At 43.6% G+C, this 15556-nt stretch overlaps 1 protein-coding gene across 1 annotated transcript in view; it reads left to right on the top strand.

Annotated features, from left to right (window-relative positions):
• Window positions 1–1498: 1498 nt before the first annotated feature.
• Window positions 1499–15556, top strand: part of ARVCF (ARVCF delta catenin family member) — a 161714-nt gene continuing 147656 nt past the window's right edge. Inside the window, exon 1 of the mRNA XM_063315283.1 lies at window positions 1499–1594. Coding sequence (XP_063171353.1) covers window positions 1574–1594 — 21 coding nt within the window. The 5' untranslated portion in view covers window positions 1499–1573. The remainder of the gene's footprint in view (window positions 1595–15556) is intronic.

Genomic DNA, 15556 nt, shown 5'->3' with positions numbered 1-15556 from the left:
GGTCCCTTCTGATCCTCTTTCTCCACCCATTATGCAGCTGCAGGCTAAGCTGACTCTTATCTGACTGTTCCCTTGGCAGCATCTCTTTGCCCAGTCTCCCAAGGCCTTTCCTTCATATTATTACATACAGGGACCTCTCCCCCAATATCATTTAATCCTCACCACAACCCAGTGTGGTAGGCTGGGCAGAAGAACTCTGTGGGCTTTATGTTACAGTGAGGATAATTGGGACCTTTTTTGGCCCACCAGTCTGAAATGCAAGGATTTGCACGAGGTGTCCATAAACCCTACAAGGGCTGAAAAATTGTAACGGCGCTCTGCTTTTAGAAGTCTTTCGTTTTCCTTCAGTTTTCTTTACGTGGAATTATTTCCATGCGTGTGTGTTTGTGTGTGCACGTGTGTGTGTATCAGCATGTGTTGAAATCCTTTGGCTGTTCTGCAGCAAAACAATGTGATGTGGCCGGTTTTAGACATCCAAGGTATGTTTTTCATTTCACTTTTTGGTGGGGTGTTTTACACAATACATACTTTTATTGTGATGGTGGTTCACAGGATTACAGAAATGTATAATAGAATATTATTTTACTGGAGGATGCTTTTGATGGTGCTTTCGATGGTGCTTCCGGTGATGCTGGAATTAGATTGCCCTGTCCACCGTTCTGGGTTCTTTCCAGAGGAAGGCTGGGATATTCCTGGTCGATCGATCGATGGGTGGATCGCAGTTAGGTGGATCACAGTTAGGATTTCTCATCCTCTGCTAATGTGCCAAGGGGCTTTCCAAACCACATGGGAAAACAAACGAATTGGGCGAAGTTTCAGAGCTGACAGTAAGCTCTCCAATTTCCATCCTCAGCTTTTGCTACAGGGCATTCCTCTCTCTCCACCATCAAAGAAGGTGAGGAGAAGATAGATAGATAGATAGATAGAGAGAGAGAGAGAGAGAGAGAGAGAGAGAGATGGCTCATTGCAGCTTTGGGATGCTTTACGTGGTCCTGCTGAGTGCCATGCCAAGCCGGGCTACCTCTGGCTGGCTGGAGTTGTCTGGAGGCTGATTTGCGAGCAACCAGCTGCGCCTGTCAGTTTCGGCTGCTCCCCCCTTCCCTCCCCTTGCAGCAAATTGGTAGGAGTTTGCTCAATCCTCCTTGGAAAACCAGGCCCCCTGCCCCGCAGCGGCGGCCTCTGGCCGAGAGGGGCACGCTTCTCTCCCCACCCCTCAGGAATGAAGAAAGGGAGGGGCCATGAAAGAAAAGGGCCCCCGCCTTCCTCCTCATCTCCTCCTCCTCCAGCCTTCCCTTCTTCTCCAATTGGTCCTCCCTCCCTCCCTTTCCCTGATCCAGAAGGGCAGGCACCGCAGGGAGGGAGGGAGGCAGGGAGTCAAAAACAGGGACTGTCAGAGCCCTCAGCTGCCGGCGCTGACCCTTCCCTCTCCTCCCCCCCCACCCCTGCACAACACTTCTTCCCCAACACCCTGCCTTGAAACTGAATTAATTTGGGGACTTGGGGAGGGGGCAGGCGCCCTCGTTTATTTATTTATTTATTTTTAAAAAGGAAGAACACCATAGGGATTGCATCAATGCCCGCAGAACTCAAACAGGTGAGTGGACGACGGGTGCCCGTCTTTCTGGCTAATTTTTTTTTTTCTGCCTGGCACAACCGACCGGGGTGGTAGTGGTGGTGGTGGTGGTGGTGTGTGATGGTGGGAAAGGTTAGGGAGGGCGTGTCGGTGAATGAGATGCACGCAACGGGGAGGGGGCAGTTGGAAGGAAAATGGAGAGAAAAATAGATTCTTTTCTCCCCCAGAGAGAAGAGGAAAGGCATTCTAACTGCTTACCTATAGCTTTTCAGAAAGATGGAGAGGTTTTCTGCCTTATTTATTTATTTTTTCTCCTCTGTCTTAACAGTTGAATCAGGGGGAGAAGCAAGTAGTTCGTGTTTTCTTCGACCTTTTAGTGCCCGGTAAATCTAGGGTGTTCTTTTGACGCTGAATGGCTTGAAAGTAAGAATCATCCTTAGTGAAGTAAAAATGTGTTTGCTTTCCTATGGGGTATTCGGGTTGCACGTATTGAAAACCACCACCAAAAAAAGAGATTGTTGGTGGAAATCATTGCCAAGTTATCTTTAGGGCAGGTGAATGAATGAATGAATGAATGAATGCCCTCTTTTTTAAAAAAGAAAGAAAGAAAAGATGTGTAAAGGATCGTTATTATTACACTTGGACTGGGCACTTATTTAAATAGATTTTTCTCTTCCCTTGCATTTCCCTGCAGATTTCAGTTAAGTGCTTAGAAAATAGAACACTTGTCAGTGGCCAACTTTTGCTCAAGGATTCGTGTAAACTGCATCTCCCAAAGAAACTGAATAATGATTTCAGAAATTCATTTGATTGCCAAGATGAAACCGATCAGGACGGCTGGAATTGTCGATTTCAGATGGGCTGATCGGCCGTCAGTCTTAATTTGTGCGCTGAAAATAGTGGAATCCAGAAAGCAAACATGAACAAAAGTTGCTTGCTGATGTTTTGAAGGCAGGTTAGCCTGTGTGTGAGAGTTGGTCTTTAACCCCGGGATGAGAAGATTGCTGGTGCACGATCCTCAGGGCTCAAAAAATCTTGGCAGCGAAAGGCGGAACTTGAGTTTTTGAATTCCCGGTGGCATACATCTGGCTGGAGAGACTGTGCGATGCATTGGCTTTCTTTATACTTTGAATGCATGTCAGCTTTCAAAACAGGATCAAAGGTGGCCTGTAAGATACGTATGAGCATGAAAAACCACCATGGGGGCAGGATGGGGTGATCTCCAGCTTTATGGAAATCCCTGTAGTGTCGTTCAGCTGATAAGAATGCAGCATTAGTTTTCTTGAAAACTAAAAAGAATAAATGGCTTGTCCTTTCCTTTTTGTTTTTTTGAAAATGCTAAGCAAGGTCCCTGCTGGTGGACTGCAAACATTTTTTTAAAAGCATATTCAATCTGGGGATTTTTTTTTTTAAAAAAAGCTCTACCCGTGTGTTGAAGGCTGGCGTATTTCTATTCTGTGTGAATACCACCTGTGGATGTGGCGAAAACTGAATGTCTTTGTGCTGACCCCCGAACCCATGCAGCTGTCTCTTTCCGTGGATCAGCTGTTGATTGGATCCCAAAGTTAGAGGAGAAATTTTCTTCTTTGGTTACTTTCCTCCTGCAGGGAGGACATCCAGGAGAAGAAGAAAGGGCAGAATGTTAACAGAAATATTCAGGGCAAATTTGCAACATCCATGAATTGGGAGGAGGAGGGATTGCCCACGCTGGAGGGCGATGATTGTGGATTGTGGCAATGATTGTGGATTGTGTTAAATGCGTGGGATGCCTCACTTTCCCAAGGCAGTTTATTTGACAGGGTCCAGCTAAGAAGGATCAGTGCTACAGCTCCCATTTTTGAATGGACCTTCAGGCATTTAAGAGAAGACATGTCTGAGTTACTTCCTTCCCACTTTGCAGATGGCACAGGAGACTCAGTTAATTGAGGACTTCTTTTCCGTTTCAAAGCCAGAATTCCTCACATGGCTTAAACTGTAATGCCTTCCTTTTAAGGGCATAGGTGACTCCTCAGCAAAAGGCTGTTAGAAAAATGTATGGAACAACAGCAGGGGCATCTTAGAGGGGAGGAGGATGGTTGTAAATCACTGCTTCCCAATCCTCATATAGGGAAGGGTGGATAAGCACCATGTTGAAAAACAGCACAGAGACCTTGGTATTAAACATCAAGCTCAAGATAGAAATCCTCACACTACAAAATAATTTGATGCATTTCGTAATAGTCGATCAAGGCTATACTTAGCTTTAATTGAACAATTCAAGCACCTTGGCGTTCATCAACCTCTTCATCAACGTTTTACCCATGGCCAAACTGACTAGTTTGATTAGGGAAAGGTCACTATTGGCATTCATCAATGATTGGAAACCCCTTGTGGACTTTCTGTGTAAAAAAGACAATGATTTTGTGACTTGGGTTTTGATGATTAGAAAGGAAAAGTTATAGGAAAAAAGTGAATTATGTTGAAATCTTGTAGAGAGTGCTTTGATTAGAACTGTATGTATAACTGCTGAGAGAAAGATCGGAAGCTATTTCTTTATACTTCTTTTCATGTTTCTTCTTCTATTTTCTCTTTCTTTTTTTCTATGTCTCTTTTTTCCTTTCTTTTCTCTTTCACGTTTATTATACCTTTTTCTCTGCATGTACTTCTTATTATATATGTAATTTTTTTAATGAAAGCTATTCTAAAAGGGAAAGATACAAACTTTCCCTCCTTATTTTTAAAGGTTTAAGTTATCTAAATTGTTACAGTGTTAATGATGTCTCATTTGTATGGTATAAATACTGCTGCACCCAGTTAATATCTGTATTACTTGCATCTTATAACACAATTAAACAATTAACTACTAAAAAAATCAGCTACCCCCAACCTGGTGCCCTCCTAGCCTGCTGAACTCCAATGTGTTGGCTGTGGATGATGGGAGTTCTCCATTTTTGAAAGAGCTCAGGATTTGGGGAGACTAATCTTTGGTAACCCAGTTTGGTGGTGGTTTAAAGGTTAAATACTTCTTCCCAGTTTTTAAAGTAGAGCAAGGTTCTTGGCTGTTTGTGGTGCAAAAGACCAACATAGCAACACTGTTGTGAACTTGGATGTCCCCTGCAAGGATGAAGCATGACCAGATATTCTGGATCAATGCTTAATATTCTTTTCCTCCTGCACCTTTATCTCTGTTGTGAACCACAGCTTCCTTCTCAAAGTTGCTCTGAGGCTCACCAAAAGGGAAAAAAAGAGATCAAAATAATGCTGCCTTATTAAATAGGGAAAAATAGCAAAGCAGTATGGAAAAGGGTAACCAATCTCTCTTCCAGCCTTACTGCTGTGATCATTTTTTTTTAATTTAACCCTTTAGAAAATAGGATTAGGAGAGGCCTCTGGCAGGATTTTCACAATACGCTGGACTGTGCTAAAGCAAGCTTGGATACGTTGTGTGGTTAGCAGCCTCTTCAGGTGAACCAAACCATCAGGTAATTTAATGTGCTTGGGTGTTGATGTTGTACGAACCCAGCTATTGTGCTTAGTGTGCCCACATTGGGATGTTTCACATGTGGGAATCCAACTTCCGCATGGTATCTACTTTGGCTTCTGGGTTTCACACCATTAGAGGAATGTTTGTTTTTATGGACTTAAAACAGCTAACTGGCCTTTTTCTTAAAAAAAAAAGGCAGGCAGGCAGGCAGGCAGGCAGGCAAGCCAGTTTATGGATAACATCTCATTTACCGTGGTTAGCTCTGCATCCTGCCTGCCTCTCAGCTCAAGGCTCAAAGCTATTCGTGGGTCTCCCATCCAGTCACCAGCTTAGAACTATTTTTGCCTGTCTTCGAACTGCCTGAAACAATTCAATTAAAAACCTTCTTGAGATGTTAAGAAACCCTAATTGTGCCCAAAAGTCCTCTGGTTAATGTCTCAGGAACTGGTCCGGGGGAGACTTCTGTAATTGCAGAAGGGAGGCCGCCATGGATGAGCTCAGTTTCCATTTGTGGCATAAGCATCTTAAGGAAGGCCTTAAAAATCAGAGAGGTTCATATGGAAGAAAAATGTCCCTCAGGCCCTCCTTTTAGCCCTTGAGTAACTCCCATCTGTAACATCCGAGGAGACCTCAATTTCCACATTTCAATCAAGTTTTGGCTCCAAGGTCAGGTCCCAATTCAACCCTTTGCTGCCCATTCAAAGAGTTTTTTTCCCCCCGGAGTTAGCATCCATTCTGTGTTGCCCACAACAGCACCCTCATATCTTTTTTCTCGAAGGAAGAATAGCAGCTTTTTAATTTATTTGTTTGAAAATGGAGCCGAATAGTAAAAGCTGGGAAGAACATCCCTTTCAAGCCCAAACACCGCCTCCTCAAGAACAGTCCAGTGCGAAAGAAAACCCTTCAAATGGAGAGGATTTGTTGGCATTTGTAATTAATCCGTCTCTGCTCGAAAAGGAAGGAAAATTCTACACCTGTGTAGCACAGAGGCTTTTCACTGAATTATACCTGGTTTTGAGGGCTGACGTTCTCACGCCAGTCTCTGTAGTGGAGTGTGGAATTTGAGTTGTTTGGCAAAAATGGTACGAGAAGCTGTTATCTAGCCACTGAAGGGTGTTTTCTGTTCCTTTTTTCTTAGCCTTTTGTGTAAATTGATCCCTGCTGTAGGCGTTGAAACTCAATATACTGAGAAGTGGAGATGTGCCAAAGCATCTTTTACATCTTAGCCCAGGTGTCCCTCAAATCACATAATTTCACTGCTCTTTATTAGACAGCCTAATTCAGTGTTTCTCAACCGTAGCAACTTTAAGGTATGTGGACTTCAACTCCCAGAACTCCCCAGCCAGCAAAACTGCCTCGGGAATTCTGGGAGTTGAAGTCCACACATCTTAAAGTTGCCAAGGCTGAGAAACACTGGCCTACTTTGTGTGATTCCGTTTGATTGTCAGTTGACTTTCCATTTCTTTGCTGTTTTGAAAAAGACTAAACAAACGAAAACATCCCTGTGCAGAGAGCAAGTCCAAAACTCTTGTGTCATGCAAAGGAAGCTTTAAAATCCTTGGCTAAGGGATGTTTAACCTCAACTAGGTGAGGTGGATCTCTCCATGGGAGATGGCTTTTCTGTGGTGGTATCCCATTTACGAATTCCCTCCCCAGAGAGACGACTGGTGCCCACATTAACATCATTTTGGTGCCAGATGAAGGTCTTTCTGCTTTCCCAGGCATTTTCATTTTTCACTGTATTTGAATTCATATTGTTTTAGATTTTTGAACCTTGCTATCTAATTTGTATGTGTCTTTATTTTTTATTTGATCTGCTTGTATGGATGTTTTAACTTCAACTGTATTTTTTGTGTGTGTGATTATAAAGTGACCAGGGAGCTTCAGCTATTTGGCAGTTAAAAAATAAAAGAAGTAAACAAAAATAAACCAGCTTGGTTTTGTAGATCAGGACTCACTCAGTGTTTGAGTGGATTAAAAATACTTTCAGTTAATACCATTCTCACTTCCAGAGATCTAAGAATGTTCTTGCATTCCAAAGAGCTTTGAAAGAGCATGTAAGTCTTTGGGGGGGTTGCAGTTTAAACGTCCCTCAATTGGGGCATCCTAAGAATTCTGTGACCTCAGAATGTCCCTTTTGCAACAGTGACCCGACAGGCCATGATAGAAGGTTCTGTGAGGGATGCAGGGAATGAGAACCACCAACTACCCTTCCCTGATCTGACCTCAGCAATTCCAAGTTCCCTTTGAGATCTGCAACAACATTTTGCAGCAACGCACTCTGACCTCCAAACAAGTTCTGGTCCAATTTTTAGAGAGGAGGGTGCTCTCCTGATGCTGCTGCTCTAAGTCCCATGGTTTCCCTGCAAAATGTGGATAGTTTTGCTCCTCAGCATCCTTACTTTGGTTCCAGGTCCATCTGTAATAGGATGTGGGGATGACCTTGGAAGACAGGGGAATGATCAGGTAAGAGGCAGCTTAGCCCACAGCAGGAATGGGGGTGTGGCAAATGTCTCAGAAGGGACCCTCCTTAGTTTCTTGGGCTGTAAAGGCGAGGGGGGGGGGAAATGTACTTTCAGACTTGCCAGATTCTGTTAATGTAAAAGGTAAAGGTTTCCCTTGACGTAAAGTCCAGTCGTGTCCGACTCTAGGGGGCGGTGCTCATCTCCGTTTCTAAGCCTTAGAGCCGGCGTTGTCCATAGACACTTCCGGGTCATGTGGCCAGCATGACTACACGGAACGCCGTTACCTTCCCGCCGAAGCGGTACCTATTGATCTACTCACATTTGCATGTTTTCGAACTGCTAGGTGAGCAGGAGCTGGGACTAGCAGTAGAATTAGCTCATCTGGGTGTGCTTCCTGTCTGGACTACCTCACAAGGCTGACACCAGCTTCTCTCCTCCTGTTCGCTGTTTGAAGGAGCTGTACTGCTGCTAAACATGGCATTTTCCTTAGTGACAGTTATTAGGCGCTTCATATTTGTGTCTCCTTTCCTTTCAAAGCTGTCTGTGCCAACAGGCCCTGCTTGAGTTTCCATAGGTGAATGAAGTGCCCAATGCAGAAATGATTTATTCAGGATGGCCCGAGCCTCACGCCAGTTGATTTCATGGGTCAATTCTGAATGGTTCTTCAGCAGGATTGAGAACTGTTCTCTATTCTCTACTTTTAGGAATAAAACCGCCACATATCAACCCAAAGAAGCTGCCCATTTGTAGAGCATTAGCTCCAAGTCCTTCTAGAAGACCCAGGGTAGCTTGCAGCTCTTTTTAAACAGCCAGCATCCAGGCAACAAAACAACCTATAAAAATCTGAATTCTAGATGAACTGAAGCCCAACTTCTCCACTAATGCTCAGCCTGGTCCTTGCCAGAAAGCTGGTCCTGCTTCTTCTTGCAACAGAACTGGAGATGCATCCTGGTTTGTGACTTGGCTGAGATTGCCAAGCTTTCTGGAGATGGAACCCCAACAGGTGGCATATACGGGAAACAATGCTTAAAAATCTTGGCAGTTCTGGGATTTATCCAGAAGCTGAGAATGACAGGGCTGGATGACCCCAGGCGTTACCTTTCAGGCTTTAAGAGCGTTAAGTCAAGTTGGGGTTTTGTCCTTTTGTCCCCTGTACGTGCGGGAAGAAAACTTCTGAAGACCGAATCACCTCCATTCTGTTGGATTGGCCTCCTTCTTACTACGTTGTGCCTGTTTCCTTTTGAGTTGATAATATTCAACAATGCTGACATTCAGCCAAGGAAGTGCATTACCAGGGAGTTGGTTATCAGCTTCTAAACATTCTTTGTGTGTATGTGGGTTTGTGTGCTCCCTTGTTCAAGCTGCACCACTGTAAATCACTCTTCGCAAAGAAAGGGTCTCTGTTTCTCCCAGGATTTCTGTAGAGCTCAAAGCTTTGATGAAGGAGAAACGATTGGATTTAGCAATAGAGAAGGCAATCTCTCTCTCTATTGGCTCAGAAGCTCACAACGCCCCAGTGAAGTAGGTTAGACTATGCAGGGAGGGAAGAAGGGGCATTAAATTATGGAAGATGTAGATGTGGCTGCCAGTTTGGACGCTCTGAAAAGGAAAGATCTGAGAAGGATGTAAATCTGGAGTCACAGCTGGCATGAAGTCATGCTGTGGAATGCTTGGTTTTGGCTTACTGCTGGTGTATAAACCATCATTTCTGACAAGAGTGGGCAACCTGATGCCACTGGGCCTTCAGACGGAAAATGGAGGATGTAGATTGCTACTCTTCGAGCAAGAGACCCACAAAAATGGCAGTACATGGCCTGAAATAGAGGTAACGCAATTAAAAATCAACCCACCAACCAACTTCGGCCCTCCCCATGTAGGAAATTCCGACCACCCGTCTCCTGCATTATGTAGCCCTGTCTACTTTGTATGATAGTCTTATCCTCTGGGCCTCTTACCCAATTTTAAATGCTGCTCTCAGAAGGTTGCTTAACCCATCTATAGCTGAAGGCAGAAACAGATGTAATGGTAGATATTTTACTTGAACAAAATGAAATGTTTTTCCTACCGTCTTCCCCCATTTCTTGCACAGTTCTGTAACTTGCAAGCATTGCTGGGAATGTCTATCAGATAGACAGACAGACAAGATAGATTGACAGACAAGATGGATTGACAGACAGACAAGATAGATACGATAGACTGGATAGACAGACAGACAAGATAGATATGGTAGATTAGATAGATAGACAAGATAGACAGACAGACAGACTGACTAGATAGACAGACAAGATAGACAGAATAGGTAGGTAGGTAGGTAAGAAGTAAGACAGACAAACAGACAATATACACATATACCATTGTGCTTATAATATATTATTTTAGTGAACTTGAAACCTACTAACTGTAGGAAAGTAGTATCTGGCTGACTTTGTCTAGATGTGAAGCAAGCAATGACCAACCATTTTTAACCTGCCACAAAAACTGATGGAGTTACCCCTGAAGCCACTAAGAGTCCAACTTGACTCAAAGATTTTTAGTTTTTGAAAGCAAGCTGCACATTTGGAGCAATGTTGTAGGCTCTCTGATGCTACAAGGGTTGTCAGAAAAGGCCACCCTGCAGTTCCAGAGAACCAGACTCATGACCCTGTGTGAGAGCCAGTTTGGTCAAGTGGTTAAGGCAACAGGCTAGAAACCAGGAGTCTGTGAGTTCTAGTCCCGCCTTAGACATGAAAGCCGGCTGGGTGACCTTGGGCCAGTCCCTCTCTTTCAGCCCAAGAGCCAATCAGGCATAGTAGGAAAGTTCTAGTCCCGCCTTAGGCATGAAAACTGGCTGGGTGACCTTGGGCCAGTCACTCCCTCTCAGCCCAACTTGGTGCAACGTAGACCAGCCTCCTTGTGGTGCATCCCAGGCAACATGACTTGTCATGGCTAAATTTACACATCTGGCTGCTGGACCTCACAAGGATTTCCCAACAAGAAAAAGCAGCATGAACACTGAACTGCTATGCCATACGATTTAAAAACAAAAAACCCTGTGTATTGTAGGATTGCCTTTTTGGGACAGTCATGAAGTTCATGGTATCTACCAGGCCCTCAATTAACTAAGCAACGTGACCGCATTCAATATTTGGGTGTCCTGCATTGACAAGACCACTCCATCAAGCTAAAAGAGTTCCTTTCTGCTCTGATAGTGGGATCTCATCTCCTAACCATCATCCCACTTTTGGGGGTTCAAGTTTTCATCCATCAGCAACAGTCCAGACTCCAGCCAAGGGCACAGTAATATCAAAACTGAGTGTTAAGTGGGTCTTGCCATGGTTGACTCCGAAACAAAACCCTCAAATCTTGTTTCCAGGGGACTCCATTTCTCCCAGCCCATTATTTCTGGAAGGGACAAAGATTTGAAATGATACTGAAAGGACAGAGAATCCATCAGACGACTGTTGGATTCTCCCCACTTCCCTAAAAAGCAGCGATGGCTAAATAGAGACGAGAAAACAGTACTGATGGGGGAGAAAATGAGAGGTGACATTTTCAAGCTTTTCCCTCTTTATGGGAAGATTAAAAGGAGGCAGAAGGGAAGGCGGTTTGGGTTATTTACGAAGTGTCAAGAATGACCTTCACATCTGGAGTTGCAGTGCCCATGGCTTGCTGGCCTGCTACTGTAATCGCCATAAACGTTATCTTGAGATGTTCACCGCCTTGCTAAAAAGGCCGTCCAACCCCGCCCGCCCAGTTTTTACCCAGTTGAATTAAAACACACACGTGCACACAGAGAGAAAACCTTTGACAGAAAGCCAACTTTCTGGAAAAAAATCCCAATAAAATGTAAACCCTCTTCCCTCTTTATGGTTCATACTCTTCTTCTTATCCTCAACAGAGGCCAAGCTTATGCTAAACTAAACCCCTCAAAAATCTCACTGCCGTCCAAACTCTTCCAGAAAAAGAAAATTGATAAACCTCAACATCTGCCTCGTACAACAAAATAGCTGAAGAAAGACTGATTCCTGCTCTGGCTTGTGTCTGCATATGAGAAACGGGATATTTTAGTGCAGCTTCTCTATCCTGCTGTTCAAGAAACTTGGTAGAAGGACATTGGATAAAGGTGTTTTATCCACTGGCTTTATCCAGGGCTTCTGTGGAGGTTTTTTTCAGACATCCATAATCAAAGTTGGGGTATCCTGAATTAAATTGCTCCAGATGGTGGTCTTATACTGGAAGCATAGTGAGGAAAAACATGGGCCAACTGAATTACAGGTAGTCCTTGCTTAACGACCATTTGTTTAGTGGTGGTTCAGGCTTACAACAGTGCTGAAAAAACTGACTTGCAAACAGTCCTCATATTTACAGCTCTTGCAGTGTCCTCGTGGTCACGTGATCATGATCCGGGCGCTAGGCAACCAGTTCGCATTTATGACCACCGCAGCATCCCACAGTCACGTGATTGCCGTTTTCAACCTTCCCAGCTGGCTTCTGGCGAGCAAAATCCATGGGGAACCGTGTGATTTGCTTAATGACCACATGGTTCGCGTAACGACTGTGGCGATTTGCTTAATTGCCGCAAAGAGGTCATAGAATTGGGTTGGATTCACTTAATGACTGCTTTGCTTAGCAGCCAAAATTCTAGTCCCAGTTGTGGTCGTTAAGCAAGGACTACCTGCGTAGGTCTTCTGTTCATGGTGTCTGTAGATTTGGTTATACCTTTAGAAGTGCCTACATGAGTAACACTGAGGATCATGACTTCTTCAACATTTTTGTTATTTCCTGCTTTCTTTTGCTGCTGTTCTGTTATTGATGGCTTAATGGTACACCACCCAAAGTCTATAGATTAGGGTGGTACTGGAATGGTAAACCTATAAAAACTATTCCAGTGGGAACTGTGTGAAGACTATGTTACCATCAACGCACTGTTTAGCTTCATGCATTATTCTAATCCAGAATGTAATTTATTTAGTTCTGGTTCACTCTGTTTTGTGAGCCCAAGCCGTACTTTATGGCTTGGGGCTTTGGATGAGTTTAGCTAATTGTAGTTTATTGAACTATCATAGTATGATGCGTAAAGTGAGTCAATATGTGCAACAGCCTGTGATATGCACAGAATTAATTCTTTGCACCCATGTGTCTTACACAAGGACTCTAAAACAGTTGTTTTGGTTTTGAAGGGTTGGGACTTCTCTAATGCACTGAGAACCATCAATACATTGATTGCCTTCTAGGAGGTACAGATGTCTTGGTCTTGGTCAATATTTTTTGATGCAGAAATTTCCTTAATTGGCCTTCAAGATTGTCGATGATTACCAGCTGCTGCAGTATCCATGTAATGTTACTCAGATTGCTTCTGCTTCCTTCATGGTCAATTCCTGCCCTGCCTAGGGCAGAAACCTTTGCTCTTCCAGATGGCACTTCAACGTTTAGGAAAGCATAAGACCAACCTCAAGTTGTGCAAGTTGTCCAGGGGCGATAGTTGGGAATGTTGTAGAATTGCAGTGGGATTAAAGCAGATTGAGTTTGTTGGTTTTGTGGCGAGCAGATTTAATAGGAGGGGTACATGAAAGATTATGCTAATGCTTAGAGCAGTGTTTCTCAACCTCAGCAACTTGAAGAGGTGCGGACTTCAACTCCCAGAATTCCCCAGCCAGCATTGCTGGCTGGGGAATTCTGGGAGTTGAAGTCCGCACCTCTTCAAGTTGCTGAGGTTGAGAAACACTGGCCTAGAGTAGTACAAGCTGCATCAAAGGTGAGCTGGCTAAGATTTTCAGGTTGGGAGAGGTTGGTATAAATGCATGTTTATCTTGGATTCGTTGGCTCATGATGCATTGGCTCGTGATTCGTAACCTCCTGAAAGCCTTGTCCTGTTGGGAAAAAGTCTCAAGAAACTGAGCTGAGTAGACTTCTACAGGATGGCTTTTAGTTTGCCATCTTTGGAGTGGGTTTCCCTATCTTTCTTTCTGACTCCTTTATCTTCATTTTTGGCCAACCCATTTTCTGGCTGCGTTCTGATTGTAGGAAAGGACCAGGAGCCTTTCTACTGGATTGTTACCTAGCTTCAGTGGAGCAGTTCAATCATCTTAGACTACAAACTTCATGGGTGGTGGTTAAGGAGAGAGATTCTAGATGTATGATAGTCCTTGAAAGCAGGGGATTTTATTTCAGAACAGAACCGTATCATTTTCAAAACAAGGTGAAATAAACATGAGCATTTGTGACTGTGCATATTCTTGGCCTCCTGCCTCATGACTTAAAACATTCCTGTGTATGATCCCCAGATTTTTTTTGTCAGCTCTGTATCAACCCCAGTTCTGTTCACTGCTCTCCCAATCTCCAGACCCCTTTGCAGTGAACATTTACCCCCCCAACTGAGATTCAGTCTTCATTGCAACATAAGGTAAAGGTTTCCCTTGACATTAAGTCCAGTCGTGTCCGACTCTAGGGGGCGGTGCTCATCTCCGTTTCAAAGCCAAAGAGCCGGCGTTTGTCCAAAGACACTTCCGTGGTCATGTGGCCAGCATGACTAAACGGAACACCGTTACCTGCCCGCTGAAGAGGTGCCTATTAATCTACTCACATTTGCATGTTTTCGAACTGCTAGGTTGGCAGGAGCTGGGACCAGCAACGGGAGCTCACCCCGTCACGCGGATTCGAACCGCCGACCTTCTGACTGGCAAGCTCAGCAGCTCAGCGGTTTAACCCACAGCGCCACCGTGTCCCTTCATTGCAACATAGCCTGGCATTATTTTCTAAGCACAGGCCCTCTTTCCACCTCTTCAAGAAATAGCCAGCAAGGTGTTCTGCTGGTAGCTTGCTCTGTCAGCACGAACAGGGAGCATCTCCTGTTCGATTTAGTTCAACAGCTGTTGAGCAGAGCAGAGCAGATGTGAAAGGGCGTTGAAGGACTCAGTCCAAATTATGCTGCAAAAACCCACAACTAGAAAGATTAGAAGACAGACCCAGAGCAACAATTGGGAAAAAGTCATGGAACTTTGTTTTTGTATATGATAAGTGCAGTGAGATTATTGTATGCACAAAGAGGGAAGGATTTGGCATGACCCACAATAGAGGAATGGTTGATGAAGATGATGGAACTTGCTGAGATGGCCAAATTGACTTCTCTAATTAGAGAAAAGACACTTATCTACATTTATTGCTGACTGGAAACCCCTCATGGACTTTTAGCGTAAAACAGAAAAAAATGAACCGATGATTTATGGTTTTGATGATTAGACAGGATACATTATTATTCATTATAGAAAGAAGAGGGTCATGTTGTAACCGTAGAGGAAGAGGTAAATTTATAATTGTACTTAAAACTGCTGTAAAGAAGTTCGGAAGCTACTTTTATATCTTTTTGCTTTCTTTTCTATATTTCTTTTACTTTTTTCCCCCTTTCTTGCACTTTTACCTTTCTCTTCGATTTCTTTCTTCTTCTTTTCTTTTTTCTCACTTTATATTAGTTCGTATCAGTTTTTATCTTTCTTTAAAAAATGTGTGTGTGTGTGTGTAGACAGACAGACAGCTAGACAGACCCAGAGCAGGGTTTTGAGATCCAACTTAGAGCAACCAATGTGAACATCAAATTTCAAATTATTTCTGTCTCGATTTATATTAAATCTTATTTTTGGCTGAACTGAACAATCGTTACACTCTGTTCCTAACCTATTCACCATGTTTAAATTGTGCAAGAGAACGCAGGATGTGAAATACTTTTTCTTATTTCTTTGCTGCAAGAGCATCGCCTTTAGTTAAAGAGAGCCACATATGACCCATTTAATACAGCTGAAGCTCTCTGTTGAACTCTTTACCATCCATGCAAAGATTTTTGTCAGCAAAAAACTGGACCAATCAATTGGATAATTTTGCATATTGTGGAGAAACTGTGCAAATAGCCATTTAATAGATCACAATCCAAAATGGCACACGCTCCCTTGATTACAATTTTTGATTTATTACCTACCATTTCCATATCTAAGCAATTAATTTGTAGGGGAAAGTTTCTCTTCTCAGCCTTTTGGCATAGTAGCACTGATTCTAGCTGTTTTCTGACATCACTTTCACAAGCCA

Source organism: Candoia aspera, chromosome 15 (genome assembly GCF_035149785.1).
Source record: "Candoia aspera isolate rCanAsp1 chromosome 15, rCanAsp1.hap2, whole genome shotgun sequence".
NCBI lineage: Eukaryota > Metazoa > Chordata > Lepidosauria > Squamata > Boidae > Candoia > Candoia aspera.
The sequence above is the reverse complement of the archived record's forward strand: the minus strand, read 5'-3'. Positions and strand labels throughout refer to the sequence as shown.